Below are 17,519 nucleotides of genomic sequence, written 5' to 3'. Positions count from 1 at the left end.
ACCTTTACACAAGACAGTGAAGACACTGGTCTGTTGTGTTAGGCTTGTGTTTTAAAATGCTTTCACCAACAGTGTATCATTTTGTGTAGAACCTAGCATGCTCCTTGAAAAGTTTTAGGGGCACATGAGGTTGTGAAGTGGATTGTATGGAAGTTAATTTTCATTGTTGTAAGCAGGGAGAGGAGTGTTCTGCTTAAAGCTCATTTTAAAAAAATAAGGACTAAGGCCATGATTTTAACAGCCTTGACAAACCAGTCTAAGGTCATTCTTTCTCTCATTTCAGCAGAAAAATAACAATGGGTGATTCTGAATTCTTTGGAGAATTCAATTTTGAGTTGTTTTTAAAAGTCAAGCTCTGGATTCTCAAGTGTTTTGGCTTTTTAGTATATGTGCTGCCGAAGCGAGCACGTCAAGTGTTTTGGCTTTTAAGGAAGTATTATTGTAGCTATGATTTGAGTACAAAAAGTTCAGTGAAAAGGATATTTTATTGTACATTGAAGTAAATTACTTGGGTTTCATAATAACAAGTTAAAACTTATATATACGTCTTTTCACTTTTTATATGTGAAAGTATTACTAAAAAGGATAAAAAGATGAAACAATTTTCCTTTTAATTGTTGTATGAAGTTTGAATGCACCTGTGATCATAACCTTTAACTCAAATTGCATACCAAACAAAAGTGTAAATCAACCCTAATAAGCAATTCACATACCCTATGAACCCTTAATACAAAAAGTACATTAACATCAAGAAGAAATGCTCCAAACAGGTAAGCCTAGAATTACCGAAGTAATCATTAGGTTGATAATAAAAATGACTTTTTTCAAGCAAGAGAATAATGCTAACAGACCTTCCATGAAACAGTTCTATAATCAAGACTGAAATATCTGTCAGCCAGGGCAGGCTCGTGGGGGCCTGAGGGTGCAGGCTTGAGGGGACCTGGGGTCTTGCACCCAGGCAGGTGGAGCAAGCCTGGGGATTTTCCCATGGGCTTGTTGAGGGCAGAGGGGTGGTGATGGGGAAGGGGAGAGCACTAGGTTAGCATGCTGGCGTGGTGTGCATGTCGACCAGGCTTGCAGAAGTTGGATCTCGAGTGGGTGGAAGAGTAGGTCTCAGGCCAGAACAGCAGCCAAGAGCTTGTGTCCCTGGTAGGCAAAAAGAACTCCAGGCCAGCATGCCTCCCCACTAGAAGACTGGGATTGGGAAGACTGTGTTGGGAACCCAAGTGCTCCTGGGTGCAGAGACTGTGGTTTGCTCAGTGAAGGAGGTATGGAGATGTGTGACAGGGAAGACCTTTGAGGGAGTATGTTGCATGTGAGTATTGACTTCTGGGGAACTTCCAACAACCAGGCTACTACACTTGCAGGTAAACAAGAGGGCTGAGACCAAGCATTTTGGAGGAAGGAAGCTGGAGGTCCTTTCTGGGTCAGACCAATGTACCTGTCCATGTGGGAGATCTGAGCTGGGCTATTTAGCATCAACCACTGCTGACCACCAACCACCAGCATACACTAAAGCCAGGGCTGGGAGCCTCACTAGGTAACAGAGCAAGATTTGGGACTAGGAGTAGGCCTAGTAGGGAAACTGTGGGCACCTCTCTGATGAGCTGCAGTTCCCAAGCAAGCATAAGAACCAGGACTGGGTGTGATCTGTCTGGATAGGTCGTAGCACTAGCCAACATAAGTGTGGGTTGGATAGTGGGGTCAGTAGGGTTAAGATAGGCTGCATCATCCTTGGTACAAAAGCCAGATGGGGGGCCCTGTGGCATGGTCTAGTGGCTAAAGTCCTCGCCTTGAACACACCGGGATCCCATATGGGCGCCGGTTCTAATCCCGGCAGCTCCACTTCCCATCCAGCTCCCTGCTTGTGGCCTGGGAAAGCAGTCGAGGATGGCCTGGGGCTTTGGGACCCTGCACCCGCGTGGGAGACCTAGAAAAGGTTCCTGGTTCCCAGCTTCGGATCGGCACAGCACCAACCGTTGCAGTCACTTGGGGAGTGAACCATCAGACGGAGGATCTTCCTCTTTCTCTCCTCCTCTCTGTATATCTGACTTTGTAATAAAACAGCAATTGCAACCACCAGCTGATCAGGGTGATGGACTGTGCCGGGCACTGTGCTTGCTAGAACATACAAGAAACTAATCTGGGAATACCTCAAAGTACCTTTGGAGATCTCCCCACTTGAACTGCTGGACTCAGAATTCTAACCAAGAAAAGACAGAAGACAGAATAGGACAATCATTCATCTCAGCTACATGTTGGCAGCGAAATATGGGACAAATGGAGACTTCATGATGGACCATATCAATCAGTGGACCACCTCATCGAGCGAAACTGGCAGTGACTCATAACTGGAGAACTATTAACTCCACTTGAGCACATATCTCAGAGCATGCCCCACATCCGGGACTTGGGGTGGGCGGGAAACCAGGTGGGGCTTCTCCCTCAATATCCCCCTTTACCTCAGATACATGATGGAAACAATATGGACATAATAGCATTGCCCATCTCCCTATTCCCCTGAACCTTTTTTTTTCTTTTTCTTGTTTTTCCTTCAACTATAGTTAACTATGTAAAGATTGTCAACAATACAATAAAATGGATAAAAAAAAATAAATAAATCTTTACAAAAAAACCCAAAAGCCAAATGGGATGCGGGACAGACTGGGACAGACTGCTACACGTACCATAATGCCAGGAACCATGGCTGAGAACGGGCCTGGTAGGGGTTATTGGGGGTCATTCTAACTGGGCTGCAGTTCCCACTGGTGTACATAAGGGCCGAGTGTGTGGTGGGCAGTGTTGGGCTGGGCAGCAGCCATTGGTTTGCATAAGAGATGGTGCTGGAGACAGAAATGATTAAGCAACTGCAACCACCAGTGTGTGTGTAGGCTGATGTGGGTGATGGAATAAGCCAGACCCTGCACTGACTGGCACGCAGGAATCAGGTCTGCTATCTGATTTCTTTGGAGACTTCTCTCCTCCCCACAACTGTACCACTGGACTTAGAACTCCAACCACAGGTAGAATCGCAGGATCTGTGGTCTGACTGTAGAGTGCATGTGTCAGCATGGACCTCCTTAGTAGCTGAAGATGCTGCAGTGGACAGTTCATCGAGGGCTTCAAATGGTATCTAGTACCATGGAGGGCAGAACAAATTGGCTAACTCTCTGAGACAAGCATTAATGAGACTCTAAGGTGGACTATGTTAGCCAATGGACCTTGGAAGGATTTCCTCATCCTTGAAGCAATGAAATCAACAGCATTTCAGCTATCAAAACCAACTGAGCAATATCCTCAGAGTATGCTGCACATCGGGTACCCTGGGATGACACTAGGTGCCTGTCCCCCATTCCCAGGTACTGATACAGTTAGGATGACAGGGGTGTGATTTCTCTCCTTCTCTCCCTGCTTCCCTCAGACACAGGGGAAAGAAAAAGAAAATTGGAAATAATGGTCTCATACACTTTCCGTTATCCTTCGATCCTTTTCACTCTAATCAGTGGTCAACATGGGCATGTATCCCTCTCAACTATGTAAACATCATCAAACATAATTTTTAAGATGATCAAAATAAATGAAGAATGTGTGGAATCTTTACCATCAGAACAGAATTATTCTAGAATCCAAAGCACAGTAAAATATGCAGCCACTTACATATTTTTACTTTATACTCATATCAATTATGGTTATTTTTATATGATAGAATGAGTTTTCCTTTTTAAACTATGAGGTGCCTTCAAAAAGCTCGTAGGAAAATGGAATTAAAAAAAATTTTTTTACAAAGACTTGAATTCTATGCAGTTTTCAGAACACGCATTTTCCATGAACTTTTTGATGTACTCATACGTGTAGCCATGGAAGACACTTGAGTTAAAGAATGTTTTCTGATATCAAGGCTAATACATACCCACAAATAGAAACTAACAGAAAAGTTTTTTTTTAAAAAGAAAATAATAGCCACAAAGCATACCACTACTCAGAGATCACCATCATTAAATTTTAAGGACCATGCAATGTGAATGATGAAGCTCTTGCGTACTAACCAAGTAAAGTCATTTTTGGAAAATCAATAAATTTCCTACTGAAAACACTGCACCTATATTAAGAAAATTGAGAATATTCTAATTCTGAATTCCTGCCTCCTGGATGAGAGTTAGAGAAATAAAGATAAATGAATCATCTACCTTCAGCTTGGTCACATACATTTTACAGGATGACTTCTAAGGCTTAATGCTGGCAATTTTCTCACTTCCACCATTTTCATTAAGACTACCCCATTAATAACTCCACATACAGAAAATAGAACTTCTTTAGAAATCAATTCAATGAACCTGGCTCACAATCTTAATTGTTTTTGTTGACCGCTGTTGAGATAGCCTTCACTTTACCTGGATGTTTGCCAAGTACACAATTCACGGAGTGTGAAAAGAAATAATCATGCCTTCATTCCCTAAACCATTTTTTTGGTAGATAGCCTAAAATTTCTTCCCCGAATTTCTTCAACACCACCTTATCATGTGAATTCTTCTTTTCAAAGATTTGTTTTTATTGAAAAGTCAGATATATAGAGAGGAGGAGAGACAGAGAAAAGATCTTTGTTGATTCACACCCCAATTGGCCACAACAGCTGGAGCTGTGCCAATCCGGAGCCAGGAGCCACGAGCCTCTTCCGGGTCTCTCATGCATGTGCAGAGTTCCAAGGGTTTGGGCCGTCCTCCACTGATTTCCCAGGCCAGAAGCAGGAAGCTGGGTGGGAAGTGGATTCCTGGGACACAAACAGGTGTCCGTATGGGATCCCGGTGCGTGCAAGGCAAGGACTTTAGCTGCTAGGTCATTGCACCGGGTCCCTATAATGTGAATTCTTATCCCTTTTGTTTTCCTGCATTAATTTGGGTCTCAACTGGCTCTCTGGTACTCCACACACCTTCCATGTATTATGCTGCAGCGTGTAATATTCTTCCCTTCTTAAAATATTCTGTGTCATCTTTCCCTCTAAACCTCTACCTTACCTCTATCTCTGTCTTCACTGCATCAATGTTGCTTTCAGCCCACATTTCTAGCCTGTTTTGCCACACATCTGTTGTTATCTTGTCCTCACAGTCCCCAGCAATATTTTCAGTAGTGTAGGTAGCGTCACTCTATCAAGCAGGCACAGTAGAGAAGAAAGGTGTTCACCTAGCCAGCCCTATTATAAGAATGTGATTAGCATGCCTGGTGGCTAGCCCAGTCCTAGTAACCATTGTTTGTGGCATGAAATAATTTTGACTTGTTATTCTTTGCAGACAGAAAAAAAAAAATCAACTGCAAGACAACCTGCTATTGAAAGCACATTTGCCTAAAGTAATGACAGATAGTGAACATACAGAATTGAAGTCAGCAAAGCAACTGAATCGAGTTCTGGGGCAGTTCTTGAACAGGATCCTGGGAGTTCTCTGCTCATTCAGATGTTAATACTGTGGCTGCAAGATCATGTAGAACTTTAGTACAGCAGAGACTGAGTGAGAAATAGGAACCTCTAGGATCTCAGGGAGGACAGAAGAGGATTTGGGGAGAGTTTTTTTTTTTTTAAATTAACCTATATTGTAGCATTTAAGTATTTCAATAGAGAGTATGACTGAATTTTGTATGGTCAGTGTCAGCCTTGTATATCATAGTTTGTCCCTACCTATGTTTTTATAGTCTTTGTACACACACACACACACACACACACACACATGAGAACATGGGGACTCATGGGGGACAAGTCACAAGAATTTGTGCTGCAGCTCAGTATGAAGCTAGAAATGGCTGATTCCAAAGACAAAGCCACTGGGACTATGATCTCTACACAGCAAGATCTATTAATGCTCATTACAATTTGCTTTGGCCTTCTGTAGATATGACTTAGTGCTTACAGTAACCTTGTGAGATATTGTGTACCTTATTGTCAATCCCTTTTTCAGGTTTGGATAATTTATGTTATGAAGATATAATTTGTTCAGGGACATCTGAAAGCATGAAGAAAAGATGAAAGTGCTATCAGATTGTAGATTGTAACCATATGTGGTCAAATCTTCTGATTTCTGAACATCTGCTCTCTTACCACATCACGCCACCCTAACATCTCTAACTACACATTTCCTAGAACATCTCAGCAAGGTGTCTTTCCATACAAAGATGGCTGTGATAACATATGGGCAGTGGTAGCAGTACATTTAGAGTGTTTCCCAGCATTGGATCATCAGCCAATTACATTATCTCATCTGATTCTCCTGAAAGCAAATAGTAAGCAATTGGTAGCCAGTTAACTGTAATTATAGGATGGTCTGTGGACATGAAATCACCACAATGACTATAGTAACACTAACCAGAGGTGATAATAAGCAAACGAAACAGAGTGAAATTCTTACTTTAGCCTCCAGTTCTCTGTGTTAAGTATACTGTTCATATTGATTTTGGATTTCTCTGGGAGTAATATTTTGACCTTACATCAAGTGTTTTATTTAAATAACATGTATTTTTAATATTGCTTTTACCTAATATTTTATATTAAGGCCTAATGCCACTTCCTTCTTGAAACACTTTTAAAAAATTACTAATTTGAGAGAGAGAGAGAGAGACAGAGAATCTTCTGGTTCACCCTGCAAATGTCTGGCAGCAGTCTATAACTCAATCTAGGTCTCCCTCATGGGTGGCAGGAATTAAAGCGCTGCCCTCTGGGGTGTGCATTAGCACAAAAGTTGGCATGCAGGGCAGAACCAGAACTCAAATCCAATCAGGTACTGCATGGTGTGAGATGTGGGTGTCCTAAGAGCATCTTAACTGTTGTGCCAAATGTCACATCATTGAAACATTCTTTACTTGGTTTAGGTAGAATTAGTTAGATTCTCCTCTGTGCTATAAGCACTGTATTTATACCTTTATTGTAGCTAGCCTAAACTGTGCTGTAATTATTTTAGATTGATCCAGAAAGACTTCAACTTCTAATAATTTTTCCCTATCAAGCATGTGTGACACACAGAAAGTATGTAAAAATTATTATGAACAATTAATTATACATTCACTATAAAGAAAATCTATGTTCTGTTGGAAAATGATATTATTTCTAGAGATGGAAGTGGTGGTAACATTTTGGTCTATTCTGAAACTTAACCAAATATGAAGAAAGTTTAACAATTCTTTTAATATAATATTTACATAGTTCATTGAATTATTTTATAATTTATAATTTCATATATAAGTGTTTATTGCATTATTTTATAGGTAATAAAAATGTCCTGTGGGTGAAAATAATTTCAATAATATGTACTAATTTAAATCATATAGATATTCAAAATAATAACATTAAGGAAACAGATTTATTTCCATATTTCTTTGTACAGGTGAATACATTTTATATAGCATTGTGTTAGGGGTTCAGAGGTCCTTAATTTTCTTGAAACACTCACATACAGGGATATAACAGAAAGAAGGTAGGTTAGAGAGCAGTTCCATTGTGTTCCATGGACTTGGATTTAAAACAATTTACCTGGGGCCCCTGCTATATTCCTACTCTAGCACCACCATTTCAGGGCACTGTGGTAACCTCCTTAGGTCTGGGTTGGAATGGCTTAACTCCTTTCACATGGCTCTTGTCTGCAGTTATTTCAGGATGTAGTCATTTAAGCTTTAGATTTCCTTCAAAACTCACATTTTGGGCTTTACAAGATCCTTCTTTAGCTAAGGACTCATATAGTTGGATAGCTGCAGTTATGTTTTGCATGCCAAAATTTCCAAATAGCAAAGCATCAGCCATTTTCTCCATAGCTTTCAAGTTTCCCATGTCAGCTGCTTTTGCAAAGAGTATGTAGGCTCTGTTTCAAAGATATAAAGTTGGACAGTTTTCAAAAATGAGGTTTTCTGTTATTTCCCTCGCACTATTTGTAAGATGTAGTATCTATTATACTCAGGACTATTGGCATTGATTCTAAAATTTTCTAGTAAATTGTTCTCTAACAAGTAGGTGGTAAGTGGTATGAACATTCATTGATTGAAAATAGGGATGGCATAGGATTAACTTACACTGCATTTTCTGAGTCCTGGTCAGAATTCACCTGGACCTAATTTGAAACTGTATAACAAGTAGGATAGGAAGTCTGACAAGGTCAAAATGCAGGAAAGACAGAGGCTATTTTTGGGTTTTATTTTTACTTTTGTAACTTCCTTTCTTTTGGGTGGCAGAAACTTCAGACAGCATTACCTTCTTACCTGTACGCCTGAGCTGAATGCATGGGAAAAAAAACCCACATAAATCTACTGCTTCCAACCTAGAATGATCAGGGGTCTGAACTTAATGTTTAGCCTATCCATACTGATGTCAAAATAAACTCTCTTGGGCAAAGCTGGAATAGAAAAGTCTGAACAGGAAAGGCTCAGAGTTAACCATAGGCATTAATGTCCCAGATATCGAAGTGGGGGAGGGGGGTATTCTTACTGGTAAGAGGAGGTGGAAAACTGGAATCCAGAGGTCAGGAAACACAAAATAATAACAATCAATGGTAAAAGCAAGCTGAGATTCTGGAAGCTAGAAGGTTAGGCAGAAGGTCTCAAAAGCTAATAAAAAGCAAATGCCTGCACTGAAGATAGGCATCTGGAAGATAGCGTGACACTAGCATACAGAAACTCCTGATTACTTTCGCTAAGTGGCTTGCTGTTGAGATCACTTAGACTTTGAGCTGAGAAGGACACCAAGCCAAACCAGTGCACAGAAACCTGAGATGGATTGGAGGGGTATCCCATAGTAGATTCAATATATGTAGCATTATATACAGTCTCTGGTTGCAGGAAGCAGCCATAGGCTGCGAAACAATCCTTCTTTGATCACAGGTGCAGGGTGGACACATCCGCTCCTTGTTAGAAAATACAGGTGATATAAGGAGCACTGGAAGCAAATTCCAGGGTTAGAGAAATTGCTGGTGGTTAGATAACATTAAGATCTAGGTTGTGATTCACAGAGGGAAAACAAAACCAAACAAACAACAACAAAAACCAAACAGGAGAAACTGAGAAGCAGGGCAAGTTCCTAATAAGGAAATTCAGTTCTGTGTCTGGATCATCTCCAACAGACCTGGAACCGACTATACCGAGTGTGCTTAGGGAGCACAGGAGTACGTCCGCAACTTAGCTCCAAACTCCGTTGGCGGACGTGGGGATTCACTGTTACTGAAGGACCGAACTTGGCTGTCATTGAGTCTTCCTTACTCCCTCAGACAAGTGTGTGTCTTTTTGACACACATATGTGTAACTTTTATATTTTTAGTAGTACTGACATATTGTGTAATTTCCCCCATTCATACCTTGTAGGCTAATTAAAAGAATCTGATGGTGAGTCCAAAGGGCTACTATTGTTTTTAAACTTGGGACTGCCTCACCACCTATCAGGCTGAATTCAGAGGTTCTCTGAACTTGGAGCACATCAAGTGTGCCTCTGATATTTCTAGGCTCTTCTGCTATAGGCAGAGCTCACCTGACACCTCAGGGATTTGTCACTTGTCATAACTCCATTGTTTTCTCCTACAGCTAGGCTGGGTTGAGAATTCTCTGTTGTTATGCACTCAGCGGGTGCCGAAGTGTGATGAATAAATGTGATCCAGATCATGCTGATTTGCTTTTGGGCACCTTATTATAACCCATTTTCATCAGGGGAACCCAGAGGGACACAAAGCAAAAAACCCAATCTTCTAAATCAGTGGTTCAGCAAGAGAAGCAACCTTTTTCCCTTTTTGTTTTTTTCCGATTTGGAAGAATATTTTGACTCTCCATGTATTTCTCTTGTATTTTGGGGATAATAATCTATATTTCACAATATCATTGTGAGCAATGAGTAGTATTACTTCTATAAAATATCCAGAACAATAACTAGCACAAAATGGGTCCTTGATAAATGGAAGTTGTGGACATTGTTTTAAAAGGATCACAGTGGAATGGCCCTCATTGTCTATACTGACATTCAGATTTTTTGAACCGTTACTTCTATGTCTAGGACTGGCCACCTCAGTTCTGGGTGCTTCCTCATGGCTGATGTGCCTCTTCATTGTATAAGCAATAGATGTCTCCTTGTTGCAGGTTTCAGGACCACTCTATTATAGGTTCAAAACATTTTTCTTTTCTTTGCTCCTGCATCTTCTACTTGATAATTAGGAGACTGGGATAAATTTTAAAAAAATAGCTTATTTTTTAAAAAATCTACCTGATCACTGTGAAGGCCTGCTGCTAAAGCTCGATTGTACTGCCTACAGCAAAAAGAGGTTTAGTAACCGTCCCATAACCACAAAGACAATGAGTGAGAAAGGTAGGATTTGATCGTGTGGCCTTCAGGTTGTGCTCCTCCACTTATTGTTAGAGGATAGTTCTGTGTCCCTTTGGATAAAGCAGACAGACAAACAAATAAAAAGGTATGGGGTAGGACTTAGGGACCCTTGTGTGGTCACCTCCCAGCTGGGCATCTCTGGGACCTCACTTTAACATCTTCGATTTTTTGTTCCTGACTTCTTAAAGAGAGAAAAAAAATGAATCTCTTCTTGCCTCATGTGAATGTTCTGGGAATAAAATGAAGCCACATATATGAAAGTGCTTTGAAAACCATATGGTGCTGTACAAATGATCAGTTATACAGAAGCAGCTTTTTAAACTCAAATAACACATTGCATTTTGTTTAAAAGATCTAACAAAACCCAACAATATTTTTGCTTCAATGTTTAACTCAATGCTTAATTCTGCTTTTCACGTAATATGTAAGGATGTCAATCTAATCCACAGTTCTCTTCATTTAGGATGATAAATGCCATTTGCCTCTTTAAAGACACAAATGTTACAAATAAGATTACTTATGACCCAAAAAAACTATAAGTGATATGCTAGATTTTGCTAAGATAACTTGATAAAAACTTACTCTGCTTTTTGTTTTTGGCTTTTAGACTGCTGGAGTATCTTCATGCCCATATTATATAGCTCATCTCCTTCATCTGTGACATTTTTCTTTTCTTCATTTATTACTATATATAGGCAAATAAGAAAAAATGAAAATGTATTTCTATTTTATATTTTAAAAATATTTTGCTGGCATAATATACTGATATATTAGTTTGAGTTTTGCTCTACTTATTTTCTTATTTTGCTTATTTTTTTATTACTATTATCATTTTATGATATAGTTCCATAGGCCCTGGGATTTCCCTTACTCCCTCCCCAAGTTCCCTTTTCCCCTCACTGAGTTCCCCTATATTATTACTATAGTATAGTTCTTCATAAACAGTCATACGTCCGTCATTGCGGCATGGACAATGGCAGAGAGTCCAGCATTGTATTGTCAAGATATAGTTAGCAGTTTCATTGAGAATCCATCTTTGATCTGAAACTAGAGATGCATACTGCATTGTATCCTCACATCTAGATATAACAGTCACCATTACACAATTATTATACATCTCCTTAAAAGATAAGCCACAATATAAAATCAACAACAGGAAGTAAAATAGAAATTTACAATGCCATGAAGTTAAATTGCTGCTAGATATGATAGTCTTCATTAGACAGTTACTATAAATCTCTTTAAATGAAAAGCCACAAAACAAAATCAACAACAGGAAGAAAAAAAAGAAATTAACAATGCCATGAAGTTAAATGACATGCTACTGATAACCAGTGTGTCACTGAAGAAATTTAAAAAATCAAGAAACTTCTTGAAGAAAATCATGCTACTGTATGATCTATCAGTCACTGAAGAATTTAATAAGAAAGTGTTTTGAAGAGATGAAGCTAAAAAATCAAAACCCATGAGATATAGTTTCTGCTGATCTTTGTTGGTGAGATCTGTCTTCTGTAGGCAACAAATACAATGATTTTATTTTTTAAATCCAGTCTACTAATCTGACACTTGATTGATGAGTTTAAGCCATTTACATTCAGGGCTAATATGAATGGGTGGCAATTTTGTCCTGTAATTTTAGCAATGGGTTGCTCATTGATTTAGTCTTCCGTTGTTATTTTACTGGGATGCTCTTCTCATTTGCCTTTGGTTTTGGTAGGCGCTATTCCTCTTTTCTGTCAAGAGAACGTCTTTATGTTTCCTTTGCTGGGCAGCTTTGGAAGAGGCATATTCTTTGAGCTTTTGTCTTATGTGGAAGAATTTTATTTCATTTTCAAGGACAAAGGAAAGCTTTGCTGGATACATTATCCTGGGCTGACAATTTTTTGCTTTAAGAATCTGGAATATGTTGCTACATTCTCATCTGGCCTATAGAGTTTCCTGTGAGAGGTCTTCTGTGAATCTAATTGGGATTCCTTTATATGTCAGTTGATTATTTTCATGTGCACATTTAAGGATCTTTTCCTATGTTTGATGGAAGAGAACTTGATTATCATGTGATGTGGTGATGATTTTTTTTTTATTTCTTTTTTTTTTTATAATCTATTTTATTATGTTGTTGACAATCTTTACATAGTTAATTACAGTTAAAGAAAGAAAAAGAAAAGAAAAAAAAAAGGTTCAGGAGGATAGGGAAGTGGGTAATACTATTATGTCCACATTGTTTCCATCTTGTATCTGAGGTAAAGGGGGATATTGAGGGGGAAGCCCCACCCGGTTTCCCGCCCACCCCGAGTCCCGGATGTGGGGCATGCTCTGAGATATGTGCTCGAGTGGTGTTAATAGTTCTGATTGCTTTTGGTTAACTCTGTTGGGAGTTCTGTGACTCTCCTGGATGTTGTTTCCCAATTCTTTCTCTCCCTTATTATTTCACTAAATATATTTTAAACTCAGTTTCTCTCTTTTTAAAAAAGATTTCTTTTATTTTTATTGCAAAGTCAGACATATAGAGAGGAGGAGAGAGGAAGATCTTCTGTCTGCTGATTCACTCCCCAAGCAGCTGCAATGACCAGAGCTGAGCCAATCCAAAGCCAGAAGCCCAGAGCCTCTTCTGGGTCTCCCACACAGGTGCAGGGTCCCAAAGCTTTGGGCCATGCTCGACAGCTTTCCCAGGCCATAAGCAGGGAGCTGGATGGGAAGCATGGCTGCTGCAATTGGAACCAGCACTTATATGGGATCCTAGCACATGCAAGGTGAGCACTTTATTCACTGAGCTACCACGCCAGGCCCAAACCCAGCTTCTATGTCTGTATATTCTGGGACTCCCATAACTCTTACATTTGGCCTTTTAATAGTGTCTCTCAATTCTTGAATTTTTTTTTAGCTTGAACCAGCTCTGCTTTCAGTTTTTTTTCCCTTCCTGGTGACAGGAAATAATCTTCCAATTCTGAGATTCTTTCCTCTGCTTCATTCATTCTATTCTGGAGACTCTCCATTATACTTTTAATTTGCTCCACTGTAGTAGTGATTTTTGAAACATCAGCTTTCATTTGATTTATTTCCTGTGTGACACACAGGAGTATTACGCACTTCTCGTTGTTGATAAAAAGCTTTATAGCAAGTGTTTTGAATTCTGTATCCCCCATTTTCTCAATATATTCCTCAGTTAACTGTGAGGTAGGCAAAGACTTTTGCTCCTTTGCAGGGGAGTCTTCAGTAATATTCATTGTGCCTCTGTCTCATCCTTTGCTCTTGGTCATTGTACTTCTGGTTAACAGATTCTTCTCCTTGGGGCAGATTTCTAAGCTGTGTCACCCACAGGTCTACCATTTGATTTTTCTTATTGTGGTTGGCACACAGCTCTTTGTTTGTAGTCAGTTGTGCCACTCCTTTCAGCAAGTTCCAGGTCTGGGTTCTTATGTTAGATTTCCACCATCATGTCCATAGCCCCAGCTCCTGGCTTACGACTCTCTACTTGTGTGATCCCCTGCTTTTGTTGCACTGTTGTCTGTATTACCTTTCTTCCATTTCTGGTCTAGCAGTTCCCAGGATTAGGGAAACACCACGTGTCCTATATAGGTAGGTTGTTGATGGTGCTGATCTTGATAGAACCTGTTGGATATTAGGTCTGAGGGCCACACGGACCTATTTTGACCAGTACAATGCCACAGTCGGTTATTTTCCCTGTGGGACTAGTGCAATGTACTGAGCTCAGTGATTTCGCTCCCAGCTCAGCACATGTGCAGTTCACTGCTGTCCCTGCAGTCTTAAAGTTTTTCCACAGCATACAAAACAGTGCCTGATGTGCCACTACTAGAGTTCTTGATGTGCTGGCCATCAGGTCTGAGGGTTACCTGGACCTATCTTGGGTGGAACCTGTAGGATGCCACATTGTTGCCCTCTCTGCTTCACACTGGCTAATGTTTCTCTGTCTTTTTAAACGTGTCATTACCCTGTTCTGCCATCTTGATTCTCCTGCTCTACTTATTTTTTAACCTCTGTATTTTAAGAGGTATATTTGGTGCTAATTCCCTTGCTTAGAGGCATAGGTATATAGAAGGCACGTTGCCTCTTTCTGTCTTATGTAAATCAGTCTGGAGGGCAGAAAACAAAGAGATGCTTCCTATAGTAGAAGAAAAAGAGATGTTCCCAGTTTTGGAAAGTGATACAAAATTTGCAAGCAGGAAGAAAACTGCCTGGTATACCCTTAAAGACAGGATCTTAAGCACCAAGCTCTTGGTCCTGACTATGCAACTTTTTTTGTCTGAGTCTGGCACATTAACTTCAGAACCATAGATTCCATGAGACCATGAAGACATGAACAAAAGTCAGCTCTAAGATGTACTGTATGCACCTGTGAATGTAAGAGAAAATTTTTTTGAAAATGTTAGTATGTATATAAGGCTTTTCATCCAATGTGTTAGAAAATGCAAGTTCTTAACCACATCTTGTAACTATTTCATTGACATCTCAATTTTAGCTTATACATAACTGACTGCTGTCTCATGTCTTTTTTTGATATTTATATTTAGCAGCATATAGTATTTAAGCGAGATTTTACAGAACTTTGTGAGTTTTTGGATAATCCAAACAGGCTTATAACTCTAAATAGTCATATATTAATGATTAAGGAGAAGAACAGTTTTAGGAGGGGTGCGCAGAGAAATCTTCAATAACTTAGGAGTAACTGATCTTTGTGTCTTACTTAGTGAGATATATGTGAGTCCAAGTTGACTTTTTCTTGTCTGTTCTAAGCTTTCCTTATTGGTCTCTGTCTATCTGATCTAATTTTGGGGGCTCTGGAGCAACCCTGATGGTCACTGCAAGAGAGAATGGGAAACCAAAGTTGGAACTAAGCAAGGACCATAGAAAGCTCCTCTCCCGAGTCCAGAAGGAAGTTTACTATTCTTCTGTTTCTGAGGACTGCTCGGGGCTCCTGGCTGTTGTTTCGATGTCATTAAACCCTGTGAAAAGGGTTCTGGGCTTTTTCCATCCCGTGTGGGAGATTCAATAGGGAATGGTTGACCTCAGAGTTCTCGGCCTGCGAGGACACTCAAATTCCCTGTGGTCTCCTTGGCAGTTGGGATATGGTCCTTGGCGCCCATACTGATAGTCCTTGATGAGGTATCCACTTCTTCTGCAGCGAAAGCATTTGGGAGATTACCGGGGTCTCCAGGACTAGTATACAAACCTCTTCCTGTCCTCCTGTTCCACTCTGGGGTCCCCTCCTGCTCTGTGCACAAGACCTCCTATTAAGAGGCTGTCAGGATCACTCATGGATCCCACTGTATGTCTTTACAGTTTTTGCTAATGTCTAATGCAGTTATGAGTTTTGTGACTATTGTTCTTTTTGTTGACCGAAATAATTAGAGGCTGGTTGGAAAATCCAAGTTAAAGTTTATTCAGGTAGTTAGACTGAGAATTTAAACCTGAAAACAAACCTCAAATGTTTGAGCTGGAAGTTCTGTAGGCCTGAGTTTGGTAATGTTTACATGGTGACTCAGTTTTAAAATAATTCTGATTTATGTGTGGTGATCAGTCACACTGAAAGTTGAAAAAAACATCATTTTGGGGCCCGGCGGCGTGGTCTAGCGGCTAAAGTCCTCGCCTTGAAAGCCCCGGGATCCCATATGGGCACCGGTTCTAATCCCGGCAGCTCCACTTCCCATCCAGCTCCCTGCTTGTGGCCTGGGAAAGCAGTTGAGGACGGCCCAATGCTTTGGGACACTGCACCCATGTGGGAGACCCGGAAGAGGTTCCAGGTTCCCGGCTTCGGATCGGTGCGCATCGGCCCGTTGCGGCTCACTTGGGGAGTGAATCATCGGACGGAAGATCTTCCTCTCTGTCTCTCCTCCTCTGTGTATATCTGGCTGTAATAAAATGAATAAATCTTTAAAAAAAAAAAACATCATTTTGAAAACTGAAGAATAACCAATAGGTTAACAGACTTTATTATGGATCAAGGAGGTATGTTAAATTCCCATGCTCATTCCCATAATCTACATGAAGTATGTGTAGATGGGGCAAAACAATGGGATCATTCATTGTCTTAAAATGACCATAGGATATAAAGTACGCTTATTAAGACGCAAGGATGAGATACAAAAAAAGAGCATGTGAAGTCGCAGAGAAAAGGCGGTCATGTACCAGCCAAGGAGAGATACTTCAGAGTGAATTTAACCCTGACAAAACTTTGATCTTAAGACTTCAGAACTGTGGAAAAAAGAAATCATTTCTGTTTAAACCATTCAGTCTATAGTATTTTCCTATGACAGCTCTAGGAAACCAATCAGACATTCATTTAGTATTGTGTGGAAAACAAATTCTTCCTGTGGAAAGGGATATACCCAAACTTGGCCTTCCTTTGATTAGAGGTTAATTAATAAATGCAAGATGGAATAATATAAATGCACAGGAATGATTTTATGAAGGCTTCCAAGTTTTCTGACTTGTATATACAGTTGGATATTCAAGAAGCCTTCAAGGTTCTTTCTCAGTGTTATTCTGTAAGCAGGCAGTATAGCGAGTAGCCTTGGATCCTGCTCACATTCTGTGGGTATTTCAGAACAACTGGGGATCTATACCATACACTGATTCAATTCAAGACTTTTCTAATTAAGTCTACTCCTTAATCCATATCATTTTCCATGATGGAATTCATGAATAATTATCTTGTTTAATGTTTACCAGAAGAATTTTTTTTTGCAATAAAAAGGACTCACATCCTAGATACTAGTGAGAAAGAGGAAAATGAAGTAAAACATTTCTTTCATTTACTTACTCAAAATAGTATTATTAAATACGTTATGATGTGTTAGACACTGTTCTAATACTGTGATTGACGAAAGGGAGTGGGACCAGCCTTAGGTCATTGTGAAGGTGAAGTCAAGTTTGGTAAGAGAAAGGGAAAGAGTGGCGAGGCAGATCTCTGAGCAAAGACAATTACTTTAGAGCTCCAGCATCCTTGACTATCGGAACAGCACATGACTAGTCCAGCATCCTTGACTATGGGAACAGGACAATATTCTAATGCAATGTAATCTTCAAGGTTCTAAACTTCCTTCAAAATTCTCAGCTCTTTTTGGCTCAGCTCTTTACCTTGCCCTATGCTATATTATGCACTCTGTTTCATGTTTCACAACAAAACCTAAAACTTTAACATCAGATTACACATAAAGAAATAAAGGCTATT

General features: G+C 39.9%; 1 protein-coding gene across 5 annotated transcripts in view; it reads right to left on the bottom strand.

The window, feature by feature from the left end:
* Positions 1–17,519, bottom strand: part of SEL1L2 (SEL1L2 adaptor subunit of SYVN1 ubiquitin ligase) — a 94,434-nt gene that overhangs the window by 48,509 nt on the left and 28,406 nt on the right. For all 5 annotated transcript variants that reach the window (XR_009247442.1, XM_058679469.1, XM_058679470.1 and 2 more), the window contains 2 exons: positions 10,913–11,015; positions 7,673–7,835 (listed from right to left, as the gene is read on the bottom strand). Coding sequence is in view for 4 of the 5 variants with exons in the window: in XM_058679469.1 (XP_058535452.1) it covers positions 7,673–7,835; positions 10,913–11,015 (266 nt within the window). In the remaining variant the exon portion in view is untranslated. The remainder of the gene's footprint in view (positions 1–7,672; positions 7,836–10,912; positions 11,016–17,519) is intronic.

The sequence above is a fragment of the Ochotona princeps genome, chromosome 22 (assembly GCF_030435755.1).
Source record: "Ochotona princeps isolate mOchPri1 chromosome 22, mOchPri1.hap1, whole genome shotgun sequence".
In the NCBI taxonomy this organism is placed as follows: domain Eukaryota; kingdom Metazoa; phylum Chordata; class Mammalia; order Lagomorpha; family Ochotonidae; genus Ochotona; species Ochotona princeps.
This window is presented reverse-complemented; position numbering and strand designations above follow the sequence as displayed.